This window comes from Homalodisca vitripennis, chromosome 8, assembly GCF_021130785.1.
Source record: "Homalodisca vitripennis isolate AUS2020 chromosome 8, UT_GWSS_2.1, whole genome shotgun sequence".
NCBI lineage: Eukaryota > Metazoa > Arthropoda > Insecta > Hemiptera > Cicadellidae > Homalodisca > Homalodisca vitripennis.
Window position 1 is genome coordinate 36,065,124 of NC_060214.1, and position 23,213 is coordinate 36,088,336.

General features: G+C 33.2%; 1 protein-coding gene across 1 annotated transcript; it reads right to left on the reverse strand.

Annotated features, from left to right (window-relative positions):
- Positions 1–3,299: 3,299 nt before the first annotated feature.
- Positions 3,300–17,954, reverse strand: LOC124367560 (charged multivesicular body protein 6-A-like). The gene is made up of 6 exons (XM_046824493.1): positions 17,723–17,954; positions 13,249–13,358; positions 10,757–10,880; positions 8,146–8,262; positions 6,235–6,391; positions 3,300–3,498 (listed from the first exon to the last, which is right to left on the reverse strand). Exons 1-6 carry the CDS (start codon positions 17,783–17,785, stop codon positions 3,440–3,442), a joined length of 630 nt encoding a protein of 209 aa, XP_046680449.1. The 5' UTR covers positions 17,786–17,954; the 3' UTR covers positions 3,300–3,439.
- Between the last annotated feature and the right edge of the window lie 5,259 nt (positions 17,955–23,213).

Here is a 23,213-nt window from a genome sequence, read left to right on the forward strand (position 1 = left end):
AAATCCATCGCAGAATGAGTGTTGTGTATGGTGAACACTGTATGAGTGATAGCGCGATAAGAAAATGGTGTAGGCTATTTGCTGAAGGTCGAACAGACGTCCATGACGAAGGCGGTCAAGGACGCAAGTCGGTCGCTACTGCAAGTTTGGTTGAACGAGTTGACCAAGCGATCCGGGAGAAACGGAGGTTTACAATTGATGAACTTTCTACCGAATTTCCAGCCATTTCAAGGTCTTCCTTGTACAAGATTGTGACCACCGAGCTAGGGTACCGAAAATTGTGTGCCCGTTGGGTACCCAAAATGTTGAGTGAGGATCACAAAACGAAGCGAATGGCGTCAGCCCTAACTTTTCTGACGCGATATGACAACGAGAAAGACAGTTTTTTAAAGTCTATTGTTACTGGGGATGAAACTTGGGTCCTGTATGAAAATCCAGAAACCAAGGAACAATCAAAGCAATGGATGCACACTCACTCCCCTAGCAAGCCCAAAAAATTCAAGCAGACTTTGACCAAAAGGAAAACAATGGCTACAGTGTTTTGGGACCAAAAAGGTGTGCTTCTGGTTGAGTTCATGCAACAGGGAACAACGATAACAAAGGAATCATACTGTGAGACTCTACATCGCCTCCGGAGAGCAATACAAAACAAACGGAGAGGAATGCTGTCATCCGGCGTGGTCCTGATCCACGATAATGCACGACCGCATAGTGCCAATGTCACAAAACAACTTCTGCAAAAGTTCAAATGGGAAGTTTTCGACCATCCGCCGTATAGTCCTGACTTGGCGCCCAGTGACTATCACCTCTTTCGAGAAATGAAGGCGTGGTTAGGTGGACGACGCTTCGCTGACAACGAAGAGCTTCAAGCAACTGTAAGGGTCTACCTGAGCTCACTGGCGGCAGACTTCTTCGAGGAGAGTATAGGAAAGCTTGTCTCTCGCTACGACAAGTGCCTCAATATTTTTGGTGACTACGTAGAAAAACAAGTAAGAAATTACGAATCTTTTGGTAATAAAATCATCTTTTTATCTCAATGTGTTTATTATTTATGGCCTATCGGAACTTGAAAAAAAAACAGCCCTCGTATATTGTTGGAAATAAACTACAACCCTAGAAGATTCACACCTATGAGTTCCACAGAACTCTGGAGATCCTGTCATGTTGGACACCAAGCCTAAGTTTGACAAGGCGTTAACCCTTGTCACCCAAAACTCTCATGACTAGGAACCCAACTGTGACAGTTGGTTATATAGTCTCAATAACCTGATAAAAATCCTAGACAAGTTTGGTGTTAAATACAAGAGTCCTATGCCTTTAAAGCTGCCTGGTTAATGGTGAAAATACTGTACTAGTTGTCTTGCTCCTTTACCGCATATGAAGGTTCTCATGAGCATATTTCATATTGGCAGTAACTTCTGCCTGATGAGGCAAATTGGGCGAGTTCAGAAAGTGAAGCACACTGGTTCTTAGATAAAGAATACAGCTGATACTGAGAGTAAACTTTGAGGTTTCCAAATTTCTGAAAGTTATAACTGAACAGCTATCTTCTGCATTAAAAACTCACTATCACATCATTAAACTGTTCCCTCAAGATGATTTCAACATTACTATGGCAATGGAATAATTGATGGTAGGGTTTTAACAAGAAACTGGTGTTAAGATTCTCCAGTTTCCTCAGCAGATAATTATTGCGTGTTGGTTTTTGCAAATTTGTTTAACATTACAGTCCACCATGACATCATTAAAGATTATAAAATGCTTCGCCGTCTCCAGTATAACTCCAATCAAATCCTGTGTAAGCCTAAGTTGTTAAGCTCAAACCACGCCAGAATGCATTCATTTGTGCTGCTTCTGATATGATGCTGGGTTCTGGCATGTTTGGGTTTTAAGTAAAACGGGGGTTTTTACCAATTTTCACTTTGTTGTGTTCATCATCATATGTTAACAACAACACTTTGAAAGGATAGTAAGATTTTGGACATTCACCATCATCATATATTACAAAAAAGTGTTTTGAGGATTGAAATCTACCCCCTTCTTCAGCCATTAAAATGTTAATACATTAATAAACTAATTGGTGGACCAAAGTCATGAAATCCATCCAGACTGGAGAAAATTAATCCAAGCGATGTCACTGTGCAGGAGCTAAAATCACAAGCTACCACTTCACAGTCGAACTAACAAAGCTAGAACACTATTCTAAACCCTTACACATTTTAACGTAATAGTGTACTACTGTTGTAATTTTACGCATAATTATATTATTCCTGTTTTATTCTATTGTCTGCCATAATATTGCACAAGAAGCATTTCTTTGACAAACGTGCATTGTGCATGTAGTTGTGGCATTTTCTACCAGATGTTAGCACTTCCTTGGTCCGCTTTTATGAGTGTATGCACCATGGTGAGTTGCACAATGTGGACAACTACAATGTGTTGTTGCATGTCACCCACCTTGGTGTATTTTATGGTTTTATTTCTAGTGTTTATTGTACCATGGAAATATCCCTTCAAATCCTACTCGACAACAAACCTTAGCATTCAAACCCTTAGTTCAACAAAGCACTTGGATGCGATCCTTGATGACAAACTGTCTCGGAGCTGTCATGTTGACTCACTTTGCATGAAACTGAGGTCTGCAATTTTCGTCTTGAGGGACATTTGAGCGTTCAGCACGGCCGAAGCGACAAGAACAAGCTACTATGTCCCCTTCGAGTCTCACCTCAGATATGGTATAATCTGGGGAGAGGCAAAGCTGGAGAACGAAACAAGCGATGGTGCTCCAGAAACGTGCTCTTCAATACAAGATGATGACGTGGACTTGAATGATTAAAATGACTTGGTGGACAATATATATAAAAAATAAAACCCTTGAAAAAAGATACTAAAAATTACTTTTTATGCACAAAAAGTGTATATCTAAACTCTACAAAACTCTCTTTGTAAAAAACTGCAAAAAACTATTTTAGATACAAAAATAAAGTTGTTAATATATTAGGGATTTTAACACCCAAAGAAGAGGGTACATTTCAGTCCTAAAAAATATTGTACTTTTTGTAACATAGTATAATGGTGGCAAATGTTTTTAATTCTCCAACAGTACTTTTATCATATTTATATTTTTACGTTTTGTACTTAAAACTATTACAAGAGAAAGCTCATGTTTGCTTGCATGTCAAACAAAAATGATTTTGGTTGGAGTTTTGACGCATGTCATTACATAGTTAAAAAAACAATATCAATTTTACAGTTTGAAATATAACAACACATGAGTAAGATTAAAAATAACACAATTATTTTACTTGTAGCAATTATAATTTAATGTCACTTAAAATACATCACATGTGATAAGTAGAACTTACGTAATATGTACGGTATTAAATACAGTCTTGATACAATGGAAACATTAAGGCAATATTTATGTACAGGCTGTAAGTTATTCAGCAGCAACAGCAATTTTCTTCTTCTGCGGTTTTTCTGCTTCCTTTTCTGGCTCTGTAAAACAAGAATCATTGATGATTTAACAATTCATATTTATTATAATATAAGTTATGTTAATTACACAAGTTATGATTGCATTATGTAACCAATATAATTATGGTTACATAATTCATTAAATTCAAAAATACTTCATTAAATTAAATTACTGACATATAACAGTAGATTGTCAAAGTAATATTCATTTATTTTTAATCCTTTGAGGACAATGTAGTAGTATATACAGGCCTCCTGCGAGTGCATAGCTTATTTATAATGCCAGTGTTTCGTATGAGAGTCCCAAAACAACCCAAAGCAACTATTTGCCACAGTTGTAATTGTATGCTAATATATTTACTAATTTGATGTTGGTATACATTTATAGTGGAGCCAAACCTCCAAGGGACAACTCAAACATTTATTTGAATGTCATCAGACTTACTAAAACAATGAATTTTAAACCCTTTGAACGCCAATGTAAATTTAGTAAATTTTTAGATTACGCTCATTTAAGGTGAAAAAATAAAAATGAAAATTCCTTAAAGCTAATTTTTATTCATTCCTAATGACTAATAGTAACACCAAAAAAAAAAGAAAAGAAATTTTACAATAATGTAATATTTGCATTAAAATAATCACATTTTTTCATAATAATGGAATATTTCAATCAAAATCAAATTTAGGTTACAGAGTAATCAAATGCATGTGATGAAAAATATGAAAAACTATGTACAAGGATAAGAAAACAAATAAAGTGTAATATGCTGATCTTGATTAATTTTATAAGTTCTGATAATAATCGATTTAGGCAGTTGTAGGGTAAACTTCAAAACAAAAATCGGGATGAAGCCATGGGGTCTCGGGACATGACTTGCAGCCATAATTACACAACAGAAAAGAAACAATAAAAACTTTATTATAACACCTAAAACATGGTAACAATAACTTTTTACAACTGTTTGTATAAGGAATGACAACGCAAGAAAACTTCTCAAAGGCACAATGCGTGCTCCACTGACAGTCGGTAATGGCGGATAGTATCGTCATCGGCGTACAGACGGGAGTGGGAGAACAGCTGCCAGCAACAATACAATTTACTGTTTACCTACTGCGGCCAGCTGACAGCTGCAACTGGGTTATTTGGTCAAGCCAGTACATTACTTTGTATTGTGGCTTATTTATTGAACTTATAAACTTCAAAAACACTAATAAAATATATTTTTATCGATCGGCGGATTATTTCGTCTTTGGCGTTATAAGACCAAACAACATCGTGGATTATTCCGTCTACGGCGTGCTAAGGGTTAAGATACGCCTTCCAAAGATACTGCTACACTACGGTCAAATTATGTTGAACATCTCATTCAATGTGGTCACAACTACTGCAATATAAATCAAAACCTGCAAATAATTCACAAATGCAAGAAAAGTAGTTTAATATCCACACTTGAAAATTATTAGATATACAAATCAGTAAAAAGTGCACATGTCTGACATGGAAATGATGGATCGGTGAACAAAGTCCATCTTGAAAATTTTCTTCATCCATTAGCCGCAAACCGTCCACCCAGCACTCGCAAAGATGTGACTATCGCATTTTAGAAATTTGTTTTTGCAAATGTTTTAAATATCTATTTAAGTGTAATTGTGTACTGTTTTTTAAATTAATTAATACATAATGAACAAAAATCTAACTTTGAGTCTACAAAGTATTTTTAGGTACCCTATATAAAATGAATTTTCCATTTCAATGTTGTTTTATTTAGATAACAACAGTAAATGTTACAAAATTTAGAAAATAATACTGCCTAGAAAGACTTGTTTGCCACTAGATAAATCAACAGCTTATAGATACAAATCTCTAAAAGGCAATGGAACATTGTGATCTACCAAAATCTAAAAATGGGAATGGAATACAACTTATAAATACTGTACGTGTTTTGACAATTAGGAAAAATTATAAGATACTTCTGTTTTGTTTAACAATTGAGAGGTAACTTCGTGCCATCATTCCATGTGTAAGCAACAATAGATATTTAGATTCGCTTTATGAACTCGGATTTTCATTAATCTCAACTATTCCATTCAAACTTCACAGCTGAAATGATCTTGGGGACTAATTAGATAATCTTGAAATTACTTTAAGACTATTCTAATTGATTTATACTTAGTGGTTGAAAGTTGTTTTTGCATTTTGTAAAGTAAAATTAAAAAAAAAAAAAAATATTACAATACAGTTTTTATGATTGAAAACAAAAAAGAACATTTTATTCTAAACATACTGGTATGCCTACGATAAATATTTAAAAATTATGTAGAACGATCAAAGTAAAAAGATTTGGTTTGAATTGATAACAGCTGAAACCCAAGGATTACTGCTAATTAAAATACATGTACTTTTAAGTGTCTATGCGTTCCTTTCAAATCTGTGGATCCTAGCCTGCTGATTTTCCTATCAATTAGCAATAAAAGTAAAAGGTTTGGTGGAGTTTTCTTAGTTTGATAGAAAAGTGGAACATAATTTTATGGCAACTAATTTTTAGGTTTGGTCATAAAAAGTTTAATTACTAATTGAAAAAAATAATGATTCTACACAACAGATGACAAAAAGCGCACTATGTAGCTGCTACTATAGTTGCAGCATAGTAGTATATCTCACGACTCTATACATTGTCAAAAGCCAACAATAACTACTATAGTTTGTGGACAAAGAAATAAAATGAATGAATGGATAAACTCTATCATGATGTCTACCTGGTAACTCGTCAGTTGGCACATCAGGCAAGTTGACGTTCTCCACTTCCATATTGTCTCCTGCACCTTCCTCCAGCGCCATCATCTCGTCAAACTCTTTCTCCACAGCTTCCTCATCTTCGCTTGTGAGCACACCACTGAGAAGTTCATCGATTTCCTGGTCAATACAAACCATTATTGTACTAACTTTATGCCACTGTTATGATAATGAGCCAGTTCAAAAGGGTGCATGATAGTTGTAAATGTTATTTCATCTGGAACTAGAAACCGAGCATACATGATGCTCGAAATAAAATATTTATTATTAAGTGTATGACAATTTGTGTTTTAATTAATTGGTTAACCAATAAATACCAAGCTCCCAAGCCAAAGGCTTTAAAATTAAATTTTATTTAATAAATATGCAAAATAAAAAATAACGTAACAAAAAGATTTACTTTTTCTTTCGACAATTGAAAAACTTTTGTATCAACTTTTTGCTGAAACATTGCTTAACCACAAATTTGGTATCTTAACAACAATGTAGAATATAATATAACAAAACACATGCCTTCCAGTGCATTAAATATGATGTCAAAATAATACAAACTAAAAGTCTACATGAGGCCTCAAAACAAATAGTACACTGTATTTGACATTCAATATTTGCTCAGTGTGAATGTTGAGTTTAGCTCCAGTTCACCTTCCTCTTAGTGAAATGTCTGAAATCTACAAAATAGTACACTGTATTTGACACTCAATATTTGCTCAGTGTGAATGTTGAGTTTAGCTCCAGTTCACCTTCCTCTTAGTGCAGTGTTTAAAATCTGACCCTGTCACAGAATTTACTCTTCTAACCTGGAGTCATATTCGTCTGAAGAGATCCAAAAAATATGTCAATGACTAAGAAGTTCAAAATGAACTCTACATCATTTCAACATCAGAGACCCCTAGACTACAAAATACAATATACAGTGTAATATATAGGTGAAGAGGTATTCACATTGCCTCATCAGGAGCACAATTATGTGGACTACAATGTTTTAGACACAGACTTCATAGTCATGTCTAAGAAATCACAATTATAAAAGGGGAATGTTTTATATGTTAGTTTGTAGTGTAAATTATTCTTTCATGAGAAATTTGTAAAATCAGGTCAGAGAAAACATCAAGTTTTTGTAATGCTTTAGTTTGTAACTTTTAAATTTGCCACTGAGAATACCTAGTGCAAATCATTTGGACTAATATTGGTATTATTTATGGTACCGAAAATAATAACTTATAACTATTAGACATATAATTTGTTTCAACTATTTTGTAATTATTTAATATAGCAACCTTAATATAGATTATATGCGTTCAGTTTTTAGGTTAAGTTTCAAATTGTTTATTTGCCATTTTGAAATATTTAAATCTAATTATATAACTGTCAAATCGAGTGGTAGTGGATTGTTGAGGAGAAACAAATTATAGAACTGCTAGGTGAAATCCATTGGCTGTTTCACAGCAGAAAAAGAAGTTATTTTTTATAGTTAATTCAGATTTTATGAAACTGGACCTTGACCAGAACAATGAAAATTAGAATATCTTAAATAAAATTGAAATACTGTAGAACATAAATAAAGCAATAAAATGTCACTCTAAAAAGAATGTAGTATAAGGCCTCATAAAAGACATAAAGAAATGAACATTTTTGTTATTGGGTACAAATTATTAGCTTTGACTTTATCGTACTACACTTAGTTTGATAAAAGGACAGGTAATCTTTTGACAAAAAAGCAGGTCCGAACTTGTCTTGACTTTTCTGGCTTTCAATACATTGTATAAATTTTCCTAACTTTTGATATTCCTCAAATCTTTATTGAATTGATTCAATTCAATGCAGGGTATATGATTACAAATTAATCAATAAAACACGATTGAATAATTTACCTTTTGTTTGTCCACAGCTTCTCTTGTCTCTTCCAGTATTTTTTCCACATCTTCAACATTCAACATGTCATTCACCTTCTTCAGAGCCTCATTTCCAACCTTTAGTCCATCTAGTACCTGTGAAACACCAAAAAGTCAAATTATGTAATAATGATCTACAGAATCTAAAGAGTTGTGAGAGTAGGAGAGAAAGCGATAATGCTTTAATAAAAACTGTAAGGCGTGGGGAAACACCAACAGAAATAACAGAGGAAAGTTGCTTCTGGAGTATATAATGTCCTGAACTCTAGTGATCGCAAACATGGGTAATGCTTTTCGCACGTAAACGTTTAGAGAGGTGACAGCTATAACCATGACGACGAAGGGTATAGTTAATCGGATACATGGTTGGCTTGTGTCTGACGAGCCTTCCCTCTCCGAGAAAAATAGACTGGGTGTCATACAAGGAAGACCTAAGGGCACAACTAGAATCCAACAGTAATACCAGGAAACGGATTCACACTACAGTACAGCTGACAAATCTGCTGACAGTTTGTGGGTTTCTGAAATTGTGGGTTCATTTAAAGAGTCAGGGCTTTATTCAGGTACTTGGGAGACCTACCATGAGGCTCTTGCACTGTAAAACCACAAGGTTTATACGGCTAAGAGATTACCCTGTAAAAAATATGCACTGACATTGACAACGTGCAGGGTTTTGCAAGGTTTCAGAAGCTATTAGCACAAAATCCCACCTCACTGCTTGGTGTTCTCAAAGACTATCAAGGTAGATATATTACTGAACCAAAGAGAGTTATAAAAATTATGAGTGAGCATCAATGCAAGGACTACGAGGGGCTGTCCTTATGGTGGCATCCTCTCTCCTCTTCTGTGGAACCGAGTTGTGACCTAATTGTGTCTTTGAACAGCAGTGGTGTCTTTGAAGGGGTATGCAGATTACATTGTGACTCTTGTGAGTGGCAAGTTCAACACAACAGTAACGGAACTGACCAATGTTGCTCTGACATGGTGAGAAGAAACTGGTGTGATGGGATGAGCCTTAGTGTCAACCCTACTAAGGTCGCCATGGTTGCCTTTACAAGAAGGCATCAGTTGTGGAGGGTATTGTTGCATTCTTAAGAAGCTCTTCCATTGAGTTAAAGTCCCACATCAAGTATCTGGACGTAATCCTTGATAGCGTCCTGAACTGGGTACCCCATCTGAAAAGGGTTATCGCCAGAGGGAAATGGTTTTTGATGCAATGGAGACGTGTGAAAGATGGGTCTTGAGGACTTAAGCCGAGGCTTTTGTATTGGCTTTATGTATCCGTGGCTAGACCTGCACTGGGGGCTGTTGTCTAACCAAAAGTGGAGGCCAAGATGGTGGTAGCTAGTCTGCCTAGCATCCAAAGGATGCCTTGCTATCATAGGGGCTTTTCCAAGTACGCCGGGCGCAGCTCTAAACAGTTGTCGGAATTTTGACCCCTGGACATTGTCATTCGGGCTATGTCCAGGAGGAGGGCCATCCTGTTTATAGCAGGTAGGACTTTGTTCGGCCTCGTGCTGCAACAGAGGTCACTGCAGAATTAGTGTACTGATTCAGGGGAATTCTCTGCATATGATTCTGATTACACAAAGATTTTCCTTTGACATACCCTTTAGGATTGTTGTATCTTCTGGGGATTGGTTGGAGGGAAGGTTGACCTTCTTTCCTTAAGTAGAACGGTGTCTTCTCAGGTTTTGGGTCTGATTACAGCAGAATATGGTCACCTGAGGTAGCATCTTCACAAAGTCGGCATTCTCTAGGAAGATTGGCTCTGTAGAATGTGTGACGAGCAGGAGGAGACTACTGAAAACCTGCTCTTTGACTGTCCTGCAAAAGCAAGGGAGAGCTACACCATCTTTGGTAGTCTGGACAAGGGTGGCGAATTCCCCCAGGAGACCTGACCGTAAACTAGTTAGCCTCTTGGTACACTTCCGGAGTGCGCAAAAGGTCCTTGAGACTCAAGTGCATGGCAATAGGCTTCCCCTTAGAAGAAGAAGAACCACCAAGTTATCTGACAATGTCTTGAGCTTGTGTAAATAATGAAGCTAATAACACGATCTTATCATTGTGCACGGTTACTTGGCATTGAATAACCAAAGAATACAGTTATGGCTCTCTTATGAGAACTTTGGGTCTCACATCTTGGCTACTGAAAGGAATCACAGATACAGTTTTTCGTATTAGATAGAATTTATGTCTACTGCAATCACTCTATAACAGAATTTCCAGAAGATTTTTCACATTTCGCCGATCTTGGCCCACAGAATCATATGATTAAATTTACATATATTTATAGTATACTATAGTTCATCAGCCAGTCTTAACAAATAAGTTCAATTTCTTATGAAGTTGGAATAATCTTACTAGTTTATTTCTAATATGGATTAGAGTTTACAATACGTTATAAATAGTTTTTGCTACAAACCAATACAATATTGTGAATGAATATTTATACGAATAAGTAGTTTAATTGTTTCCTTGCATACTATTTATAAATTATAAGCCATCTATTCTATGTGAACCTGCTGGTTGTTGTAATATTTGTTGTGTCAATAAAAACTGAATGAGACAATTGACAAATTGACATTACCTGTAATTCAACTTGTGAGAATTCCAGATCATGAATCATCCGTTCCAGGTTTTCCAACTGTCCATCTGTCTTCTCCAGCAGTTGCTCCTGGAATCGCTTTTTGCGAAGCAACAATTTTGCTCGTCTGTCAAAATACAATTTAATATGGAGTGAAAAACGTTAACTAATTGTACCATAATTACAATTAGATCTATCATATATCATTGGGTGGAGTAATAAATACGACTACCCAGGTACAGCAAAACCCATGTTTCACTCAAACCTACATGACCCTATAGATGTCCACTTCACTAACTACAATATGTCAAAATATTGTGGTGCAAGGATAGTCAATAAGTATAGTCTACTGCAGAGGATGACCATTGGAGTTAGTAGGCCTCCGTGAATGTTAAGGCAGTTGGAAGCCTCAAAATAAAAATATGCAACTTTGACTGGTGAGGCTGGAACAGAGCTAGCCTCTTCCATCTTCGATGTGACGTGACTGAGATTATAGTGCCTGTTATCCCTCGTCATGGTCTTGACAGGAAGTGGTCCCAATCCCCAACCTTACTCGTCACAAATATCCTGTCACTCCTGGTCCTTTTAGGACTAAGCGTAATGAGAGGTTTCTCAGTCATAAAGGAACAAAAACTGATTGATCAATAAATATATAGTACAGATGATCTGATACATATTGTATCAATATAATTACATAATATATGATGCAAATTTCAACACATTCTCAGATATATTTCTGGTCCAATATAACATGCTCGGTCTAATTTCAGGTTTGGTAGGAGACCTTTGTGTTTGAGTATGGTAAGGCAGATCCAGGACTTATTGATGATACTGTCTTCCTCTGCTCTTGTTAGTCTGTGTTGTCGACTCTTTGTAATCTTTAGTGAGCAGTGTTGTGTTTATTATTAAAAAATGAATTCAATTTTTGTTTTACAAAAGAAAGTGATTAGATACATGTTTAAATTAAACTATAGAGAATCATGTAAAGAAGTATTTAAAAAAATAACATTTTGACAATTCCTGCTCTTTATATTTTGGAAGTTCTAAAATTTGTAAAAAAGAATCCACTAATATTTACATCATCAATCATAAATCATAATTATAACACCAGATATAGAACTAATTATAAATACCCAATCCATAAACTTACTATGTTAGAAAAGAGTCCCTATTACATGGGAATTAAAATGTTTAATATTATACCTGATGGGATGAAAAAAGAAAATAACTTATTAAGTTTTGTTTCTTCTCTGACTGCAATATTAATAACAGCATGTCCATATAAGATTGAAGATTTTAATTCAGAACTGTTTAAAAAAGCATGAATAAGGCATGATGAAAAGATTTTTTTTTATTTCCTATTGCATGTAATTATATCATATATTTTATTAATAGTAGACTAAGTAGCTTTTAGAAAAATTGACATGTCATACATTACAGGAGCTATGCTCCAACATTATGTAATAATTATATGACAAATAAATGATTGATTGATTGAGTGAGGGCTCAGTAATAGTGAACATACATTGACAGCGATGAAGTGTAAGTGAAAAAAATCTAACCTTGATGACAATAGAAATACGCAATTACAAGAACTCTTGGTCTTCACAAGAACTTGCACTAGAAATATACAATTCTTTAAGCAAATTGATGCCTTAGAGGCCACTTCAGGTGAGAATAATATTATTTAGACCAAACAAAACAAACTCTTGTATTGCTACATGTTTGATCTTGTGCAGTACACAGAGCATCTTCTTCAGTGCTTAATGTGTACCAACACACCCTGAATGCATGATGTAATTTCTTCTCAAAAATGTTAATGAATGTTGTTCAACATAACATTTGAAATACTTAAACTGAACGCCAAACAATTATTTAGGTACACCACCAAACTAATAATGTAAAGGTGTTTGAAAATCATTTATTTTGCCATGAATAATTTAACAGAGTTGCAATCCTTAACATACTATAAAATTGTAAAAGACAAATATTTTATATAAATATTTGAAATTTGGAACCTAATAATTTTTTATGTACTTTTTGACAGTCACATTGAAGTAAAATATAAAGTATTGTAAAATGTAAAGTATATACAGACTGAAGTATTTATTGTTTCCGACTTGTTCCAGTAGAATTGAATGAAAATCAAATTAGTAAAATGAGAGATAATTCTTAGATGGTAATAATTTTCATTCACTTTATAGGGCTAAATTAATGAAAATTAGGTAAAATTTGATGAATTATGCTTACAACTGAGGCTATTGACAAATGACATAAATGCACTGTTGCGGTTTTTTATCCTACCTGTATGAGACAGTCACTTTCTAAATGATAAAAAACAATTTCAATGTAATCGAATCTACTGTTACTTACAATTAAAGAAGTTCGGCGACGGTATTTCATATTGTCAACAGAGAGTTTACCATTTACGTAAGTTCAACACGTAATCACCTAATTTACAATAATCACCTTGGCTATAACCAGAATAAACTTACTCTTTTTTGCCATCTGTGATTAGTTGCTTTGCAAGAACTCTTTCAGCTTGTAGCTTTTTCTCTATGCGTTGTTGGTATTGACGGAGTTTGTCACGTTGGTTTTTGACTTGCTGAAACATTTGAGACTATTATTGGCCTGTGGTATAAAAACTCAGATGGTGTATAAATTAAATTTACTTTTAAGATATAACCTTATTTTATTAGTTCATGTACATATAGGCTTTGTAAACAAAAAGTTCAGGCAGAATTGTTAACAATGCAAATTGTAACTTTTGTCTTACTTTTCTGATAAAAACTAACTTACATTACATTTCCCTCAATGAAAAATTAATGTAAATGGCTTAAATTAAAATCTTTAGACATTTTGGGTTCACTGCGGAGGGCCAGATTCAGGAAATGGATGCTATACAAAATTGTGATATGATGACTATATGTTATTTACCTCATATATACTTGGATTCAGATCGTGCAGTTTGGTTATGCACATTTTTGCACACTGTCAATAATTAATGAATTGAGCCTAGCTTGCAGTAATGCGATAAACAATTCTGGACTAGAGCTTTGAAAGTTACAAATGAAGCTCATTAAAAAATGGAAGATTAAAGTCTTAATTTCAACAGACCAGTTCAAAATGTGTCATAAGTGATTGTGGTCTGCTTTTCGTTAAAATCTTTTGCTTACGTAAACAATGTCGACGTTGTAAATAACTAATGATAACATAAAACAAAATGTAATAAACCTAAGATAAAATATTCATCATCTGATTTATTGAATTCTTTATTTGTTCGTTTTATACAAGTCTAGTACAACTCATGTAACTTAAAAAATCCTTTGTTTCAATATAGAAGTAACATTATAAAACTTTTTTTAGTACTATAACAAAAGCTGAGATTTTTCACATTGGCCAAATGGCAAATATCAAGCACATTGACTATCTTGGTGTATATGTCAACAACAGGTGTTTAAGTTTGTTTATAAAATAAAAATAGTAATAGTATTTGTGAAATATTTTTATACTAAAATACGTTATCCACAAAGGGAGGACTAATCATTACAATAACGTCTGTTAAAAGTGCAGGAATGTTCTTTACAGAACTGTTCAAGTGAAACTACAAGTAAACTGTAAGGTTAACGGCAATGGTTAGATAGGCCATATAGGCTATAATCTGTTCTGCCAGTCTACTCGTAGCTTAAATCAGTGGTTAGATAGGGCTGCCACAGCTCACACTCCTGTCGAGGCATTCGTAACCAGACCTTCTGGAATATTTTATCCATAACGCAAGATGACTATACCTCGATATTGTACTTAAAACTCAGGTAGGCTTAATGGATATAAATTTCATGTCTGATCATGAATGTACATATGTAGCCTACACTTAATTAAGAGCACTGATTGTATTCGTAATGGGGAAGTAAGACCTTAACTAGCTGACATTTTTGAAACAAATACTTGAAAAGGTTTTAATTCCTCTTTTTTTAAACAGATTTAAAAAAAAAATCCCATTTAGATAACTTTAGTTTCATTCTATAGTGATAAATGGCGTTCAAGTATGCAAGTTAGTGTGCCGAATTAGATATGTTATCCATGTTTTGAATGAAATAACAGTTTTTGTTGTTGTTCTTACATCTAAATAGTATCATGCTTTCATCACTGACTCTCACTTTCATGAACTCCTTACAAACATCAAATTGCTATTTTTGGAACCAAATATGGCTCTTAAAAACAATGATAATGTTTCAATGTTTTTGTGTGTTGTTTGTTAATATTTGTGATAATGTGAGTTGTGTTGTACTTCTTGAAAGATGTTTACAGATATAACAATATTTAACTTAATGAAGTTATTGTTATAAAAATTGTTTATAAGATACTAGGAAAATAGATATAAAGGGTAGGAAAGCCTAAATTTTATTAACAACAGAAATTACAATGGAAATGCTACAAGATGAGAATGACGTTTGGGTTTAGCTGAGAAATAATGTAAAGTGGCTAAAGTAAAATGCAACAAAGTTTTTACTTTCTTTTCTTTGATTATATTTGTTAATTTTAGTTTTATTTTAATTATGTTATTGTTAACATAATATAGGTACTGATGATCAGGGGCATTTCGGTTTAGCCTTGATCTGATTCTCACATGATCTGAGCTTGAATTTAGCTTGTTATCCCCTCCCACCCAGAAACCCCGATTCCCTAGATTATTGGACTATTCGACATATAACGTAAAAGTTCAAACATCGATGGCTAGGGGTGTTTCCGTTGTAATTTATGTTATTACAAATTAGGCTCTCCTACCTTTTATATCTATTTCACTAGTATCCCATACATTTACTTTCTTATTTAAAGTTGAAATTTTGACAAAAAGTGTGAAGTGGCTAAAGTAAATAATTACCGTTATTTCATATTATAGTATAGTTCAGCTACGATTTCATATCTAAAAAGATTCATAGTGTAACAATACAGATAAAAAGTGTTTCTTAAGCTATTGATGAATATAGTATGTATTAAAAAGTACAGTATATTAATCACACAAAGCGGTGTAAAAATTGCTTTTATTAATTTAACTTTTACTATTTTGAAGAATAAATGTGTCCGACAGTTTTTGATACAAATAATGTATGCTCATCACCATTATATGACAATACATTCTTGATGTATATTCTACGCTCATTACTAAAAACACACAAATAATGTTAGTGAGTTTAAATTGATTTTAAACAATATTCCTTGTTAAAATATATAGTAAATTAAATACTGATAGTAATGAACTACTGGTAAATAACTGTAATTAGAATGGTTTTGGGTAATTCTAAGCAATATATGGGTCAACCTCGATTTTTCTCATATTACAATATAATGTTCCAATAGTCAATTAGAAAAGGAAATGACTAGAATTTCTTGCTGGAAAGCAGTTATAGGGAGCAGGCAACTGCGAGAATTACCTATTAGTGATCAGGGGCATTGACGTGATCTGGGCTTCAAATTTGGAACTACTCGAGTTAATTTTTTTTTCTAAAAGAGCAAGCAGCGCGAAGCGCTGCGCAGCGGGCAAGCATCGTGCGTGATCTTCGTCTATACTGAATTGATTCAGGCCAAAGGAATGACACAGATTACTTTACCAGATTTTTATGGAGATTTTGTATTGGGCGGATTATATTGGTTTACTTTGCTTTCCAGCATGTAATTATGTGTTTAAAATTGTTTTACATACATTATATTGTAATATGTAATAACAATTTATCAAAAATTTTTAATAAAAAAAAAGGATCACGCACGATGCCTGCCCGCTGCGCAGCGCTTCGCGCTGCTTGCTCTTTTAGAAAAAAAATTAACTCGAGTAGTTCCAAATTTGAAGCCCAGATCACGTCAGTGCCCCTGATCACTAATAGGTAACTCTAAGCAATATATGACCGTCTGGCAGTTGCCTGCTCCCTATAACTGCTTTCCGGCAAGAAATTCTAGTCATTTCCTTCTCTAATTGACTATTGGAACAATATATTGTAATATGAGAAAAATCGAGGTTGACCCATATATTGCTTAGAATTACCTGGTTTTGTATTCAATAGTATAGGTAGCCTATTTTAAAAATCAATAATTTGATTCGCTGACTCGATTGTGGGGCAGATTTTATATATCAAATAACAGAACTATCAATCGATAGCAACATATCTAAAATACTAAATTAAAGTCTTGTGTTTTAAATTAACAGAAATAGGCTAGAGTTTAAACAATTACATAATGTCATAAATAATAAAGGAACCATAAGCATTAATCAAACGATAAAATTAAGACAGGTGAGGGGAAAAATATAATTTAAATAATAAAGGAAATGTAAAACATAACAAACATCTTGAAACAGAGAAAGACAGTGCCATAAATCATCTTTAGTGTTCTTTTGTTTAGTTTTCTAAAGTTAACTATCTTTTTTATTAAAAAGAAGTTAGGCCTACTTATAGTAAAACAAATTGTTTTTAGAATATGATAAATATTAATGTGCATACAGTTGGTACAGACAATTTAGTTATTATTCAAATTAATTACTACTATTGGTTGATTATGTCGATGTGTATAATAATTAAACATCGTGTGATAATTTCAACATAAAAACTGGGTCCGCTTATCGTACTCTACCTCGATTGTGTGGTTTCCGCTTATTATACTGCAGGCATTCAATATTTAATTCAATTGTTTTGGTGACCTAGGCCCTAATACATAACTGCAGCTGGGTATAAGATAAAGAATTATTAAGTAAAAAGTGCTTATTAAAAAGATAATGCAAATAAGTATAATCTAGGCCTACACCTAAAAACATTTAAAACATAACCTAGAAGCATAATTCTGACATTTCAACTAAACAACCTATATACTTAAATCAGAAATAAAAAAAAAAAATATTATGCTACATACATCTAGCAGAAAATTAACAAGAAACTACATTTACTAACACATTTATTTTAACAAGATGGAATAACTTTTTACCAGTACAGCCTTGTCATGATTCGTTACTTTTGACACTTTCTTCTTTCCGAAAATATTACCCATTATCACAATATATCATGCTATAATACAAACCAATATACGTAGAAAAAGTGCGTTTTAAGGTAATTAAACATGAAAAACTATATTTATGTGATATCAAACTAGCCCAATAAACACAATTTGAGGTTATTATTGTTATAATTTTTCTAGTTTGCAAAATTCAAAAATTTCTGTTTTATCTATGCAACCTTAAAGTTGTTGAACAGTGTCTTTGACTTTCCAGAGAACTGATACATGATCTAAAACAGTGGTTATTTTGTAATTATTATGTGATCAACTGATCCACACAAAATCAGCCGTATTTGGATATTTTCTGCCGCGCTCTCTCTGAATAATATTATTAACGTACTACTTTTTTTACAAATAAAGTAAATATGCCATTCAATGATTGAATAGTAGCATATTTCTTAACAAATAAATACAAATAAACTTTTAGAGATGTCATTAAAATGTATATATATATATATATATATATATATAACCAAACTTACTTTAGAGAAAACACACAAAGTAGAGTGTACACAGAACGATGTAATTTCTTGCGATAAAATATAAAAAAAGAGTATTGAATTGTTTACTTCCCCTCCGTGTAAATGTTGAAATTACCTACAACCACCAACTCAGATTTAAAAAATTATTTTTAATGGATTTTATGGACAATTAAGAGCCATATTTTGGTTTTCCGAGGATATCCACTTTTTACTGTTTTTCCTCAATTTAATTTAGAAATTATGTTTGTGGAAATACAGGAAGGGCATATCCACTTATTGTAACCACTTTTTACTGTTTTTCCTCAGTTTAGTTTAGAAAGAGGGAAGAGCGTCCTTTAAAAGTTACCAATTATCAGAATCTTATTAATAATTTGTTATCAGAAGCTCTAAAATTGTCGTACATTACTAAATATTTCAAGGAGATTTTCGTTCTTTACTAGCAAAGCGGATTGACCCAGTCTGCACTAATGCCGAGAATGTTATTTGTGATAAGACCCTTCAAAATTTCATCTGTTACGTGAAAAGCACAATTATTCAAGATCCAAGATTCAAGATTTTTATTGTTGAAGACTGTACAGCATAGCAATGGTCAAAGGTCACTAAGGCTAGACTATTTTCCAATTAAAGTTAGATTTAATTACGTCAAAATACTCACAGACCTCGTATAAACAGTTTTTGACTAGGAAGATCTTAACTGCTGACTTAAATTTATTGTACGGCAATTTCTTGATATTATTTGGTAAAACATTGTACATTTTTATACCCATATATTCAAAACTATTTTGTGTACTAGTATACATACATCTTTTCGCGTTTAAATTATTTTTATATCTTGGGTTAAAGCTGTGAATACTGGTTGACTCATTAAATTTATTAATATTTTCTATGGTATGCAACAAGGTTGAGAAGACGTACAGTGATGGCAATGAAATTACTCCTAGGTATATGAATAAAGGTTTACAATGGGTTTGATCCGGAGCGCCACATATTAACCTGACTGCCCTCTTCTGTAATGGAAAAACCTTTTTTAGGTTTAAAAAGGGGTGGTTCCGGATGGTTATCCGGAATTACCCCATAAGGAGATACCGTAAGGAGAAAGCTAAGATGGTTTTGAATGTAATCATAGTATATGCTCAGAAGGATGTCAGGAGTAACACTGCTCTTTAGAGATCTCAAGAAAAAGAGCCCCTTTGCTAGTTTGGTGGCTACATTGTCAATATGATTACCCCATTTTTAAGTCAATTTGTAAAAATATGCCCAGGAACTTCAAAGCACAGATTTCTTTCCTTTTTGGTGACAAGTTAAATGCTAAGTTCTGCACCTTCCCAGCATTAAGACATAACTTATTAGCACAGCTCCAATCTACAACTATTTATGTACTACTCTTCTAGGGTGTTATGGGCCTCCATAGTACTACTCTCCCTGACATTTAAACCTAAGTCATCTGCGAATAAAAAACTAAATAGCTTTGCATTGGGTGGGAGCTAATACATTAGAATTAGCTAAGTTGCTAGGTAAGTCATTAATATATAAAATAACCAGCGTAGGCCCCAAGATAGATCCCTGTGGTACACCATGAGAGACTGTGAGAGTCTTAGAAAAGATTCCAATACTGTATACAGCCTGCTGTCTACCCTCTAGGTAGGATTTAAAAAATGTAACAGCTAAGTTGTCAGACAAATAAAAAGCCAGTTTATTTACTAAAACACAGTGGTCTACCAGTGTCAAAGGCCTTGGACATATTAAAAGATCTAAAAACAACTTTATCATGACGTTCCAAGCCTTTGTAACAATCACTAATCAAAGACGAGACTGCATTAACTGTGTTGTGTTTTGACCGAAAACCAAATTGACTTTTAGACAAGAGTCCATTTAATTCAAGGTAATCAGGTAATATTGTATATGAATCAGGCGTTCAAAAACCTTTGACACTATAGGAATACTTGAAATATGCCTCTAATAAGCACAAAGATGTTTTGTACCTCTCTTATGAACAGGTACAACCTTACTAATTTTTAAAATATTAAGAAATACCTCTTAAGCAACACACATATTTAAAAGACAAATTAAAGCCTAACAGAAGTTTAAACCATAAAAATCAAGAGATGAACTACTGCTTAAATTGTTAATAGCTTTATACACTTCTTATAGACCTACTGAGAATTTTATAATGGTAAAACTAGGCTTAGACAAAAAATAATTTATCTCACTTTTAAATCAAATCTTTTTAAGTAAAACTTATGGTCATTAGTACTTACAGTAACATTATTGCTGATCTCCTGCACAGACTCAACAAAATAATTATTAGAAGTGTCAGGAGATAATATGCTTGGCAGAGAAAGAGGTCTACTATTTGACCCTTTATTTTCCTTTATAATTATTGACCAAGCAGCTTTGGTTTTATTATTTGAAATGTTTACAATTTCATTGTTGAATGCCAGCTTGACTCTTTGAATCTCGAACATCACTTATACAATTCTCTAATCATTCCATTTGGATCACTAGAATTGTTAAGAAGATAATAAAGCTTATCAAGATCACATTTCATTGAGACCAGACCATTATGATACCATTTTCATTTAGGATTTCTTTTTTTTATACAGCTACGTTTCAGGGCGATTGAACAATCTACAGCCCATAACAAGTAATAAAAAAAGCTTAAAGTTATCATTAATACCTAAATTAGAATCATAAATTTCAATCCAGTTTATTTTGTGCAGAGGTTAATGCAATATTTTTGAGGTAGATTTATTTAAAGTTCTACTTAAATTACTTAATCTATTAGGCTTAGGTTCTTTAGTAGTTAAAAGCTCAACATTAACTTTAAAAAGGATAGTATTATGATCTGATACTCCAGTATGTTGTACAGATGTAGTCCATCTGTCTTGATGAAAAGAGGTGACTACATTGTCTACATATATTTTCCACTAACACCCGTGTTCAGGTTAGGCCTTGTAACGTCAAAAACTGTAGGCTGCAAGCCAAAACTCCTCAAAAAACTGTTATCCTGCAATGCTTGAGAAAAAATGCTAGTTTTCAAGATAGTCAAAAGTTGAAAGTTTTAATGGCCGCCATTTTGAAGGCTAAAATAATTTCTAATCAATAACTAAAAATAATTTCATTATATTTTTTATTGAACGTACTATAAGTTACTGAACTTGCCTTGTTATTATAAACATTTGAGGCGAATTGGGTGTAATGTAATTTATCAGTTTTTAACATATTACTTTTTTTATAAAAACACATACAGACAGACAGATGGGAAACTAAGCATCGGAGACCCATGTCAATATGCTGAAATATGTTTATATTGACCAGAGCAATAACGTGGTATACCTTTATCCAGAGAGCTACGGGACACTGTATAAAAGGCAAAGCCCTCCTCACTCACTCATCACTTATTCTCCAACTACCCTATAACTCAGAAAGATGAAATTTGGCACTTGTAAACCACATGACTTAAATAGAGAAACTATAGTATTTTCGTAAAACTCAAACGCCTATATGAATTGAGATGAGGTTACAAATCTTGGAACAAGTCTATATTTAAAATGTCAAAACCCCAAATAATTTATACAGAAATAACTGTGGGAAAGTTTATTTCTAGTTACACAAACGGTACTCAATTTTCCAAACTCACTCATACTTGCCACTCATAAACACACCGTACAAATGACCGATACTGCTTGATTGAAAAACACTTCTTCTAGTTTTCTTCCAGAATACGCAATTTCAGAGTCTTCTGATTGGTCCATCACTCAAAGTTTAGACAAATGTGTTCTCACTAATAAGAAATGTTGACGAACGAAAAGTATACTACAGGATCAAAACGAAACCGTTCAGCCTAATTAAATATTCTGGAGCCCGGTTTAAACAGTTCGTTCAGCATTTGTCTAAACGTCGCTTCCAACCTGAATTCCAATCTTTGCTGTAAGAACTACTGAACATGTTTGAAACCTGTCAATACAGTTCTAAGTTACGAGTATAATATTCGACTTCAAGATTATAATATTTTCTCTAGTAACATTTTTTTTTCTTTTTTTACATTTTTTATTTCCGAATTTCTAAAATTATTTGATTTTAAATAAACAATGTAGTACAAGTATCAAGAATTATTTAAACTGCAATCATCCAACTTATAATGTACAAATGCCTTTTAAATCCCAGCAGTTTGAAATAACACATCAATAAAATTACAAACATTAAAAAATGTGCACAAAATTGAATCTTTATATTTAAAGCATTTAAGAGACTTAAGTAATTTTATCTGTCAGACATAAGACATATTTTTTTTATAGACATACAAAAAATTAACAGATACAACTTTATAACTTGATACTATATTGTTTCAGAACAGCCGTAGACAGACAAAACAATGTAGACAAAGAAGAAACGACGATTGCGTGCCTGAGTAATAATTTTCAAAAACTAAATTTTTCAAATGAGACTAGAAAATACATAATCATCTTTATATATGTATATTTCTTGTGTTCGTGTGTGTATGTGACTGAACTCCTCCTAAACGACTGGACCGATTTTGATGAAATATTTTGTGTGTGTTGAAGGGGATTCGAGAATGGTTCAGATTCACAGTTTGGTCCAATTAAATAGTTTATTTAATTAATTTTTTATTTATAAATTGTTGTTGATGTTGGAGTGTTTGTATTGGATCCGACAGACTGCGCTACGACACGTAATATAAAGCGAACTGATACTTAACAGCTGTTAATAATTTCAGCTGAAGTTCATCAAAGAGGCAGAAACATTTGTTTACATTTAAAAATAATTTAGAAAATTGTTTTTGTAAAGTGCTTGATGAGTAGTGTAATGCAGGTTGCACAGAAGACGTCATTGCTTAATTTTAAATTTAGATTGCGCCAATGATTAATAAACTATCTAATGCAATGAAAATACTACGCTATTATGAATACAACCCCATT

Excerpts from the sequence above, each read along its gene's own strand:
- LOC124367560 (XM_046824493.1), bottom strand. The coding sequence starts at position 17,785 with ATGGGTAATATTTTCGGAAAGAAGAAAGTGTCAAAAGTAACGAATCAT. Across the intron at positions 10,881-13,248 it reads ATCACAGATGGCAAAAAAGA|ACGAGCAAAATTGTTGCTTC; the intron begins GTAAGTTTATTC and ends GTATTTTGACAG. Across the intron at positions 8,263-10,756 it reads TCTCACAAGTTGAATTACAG|GTACTAGATGGACTAAAGGT; the intron begins GTAATGTCAATT and ends GGTGTTTCACAG.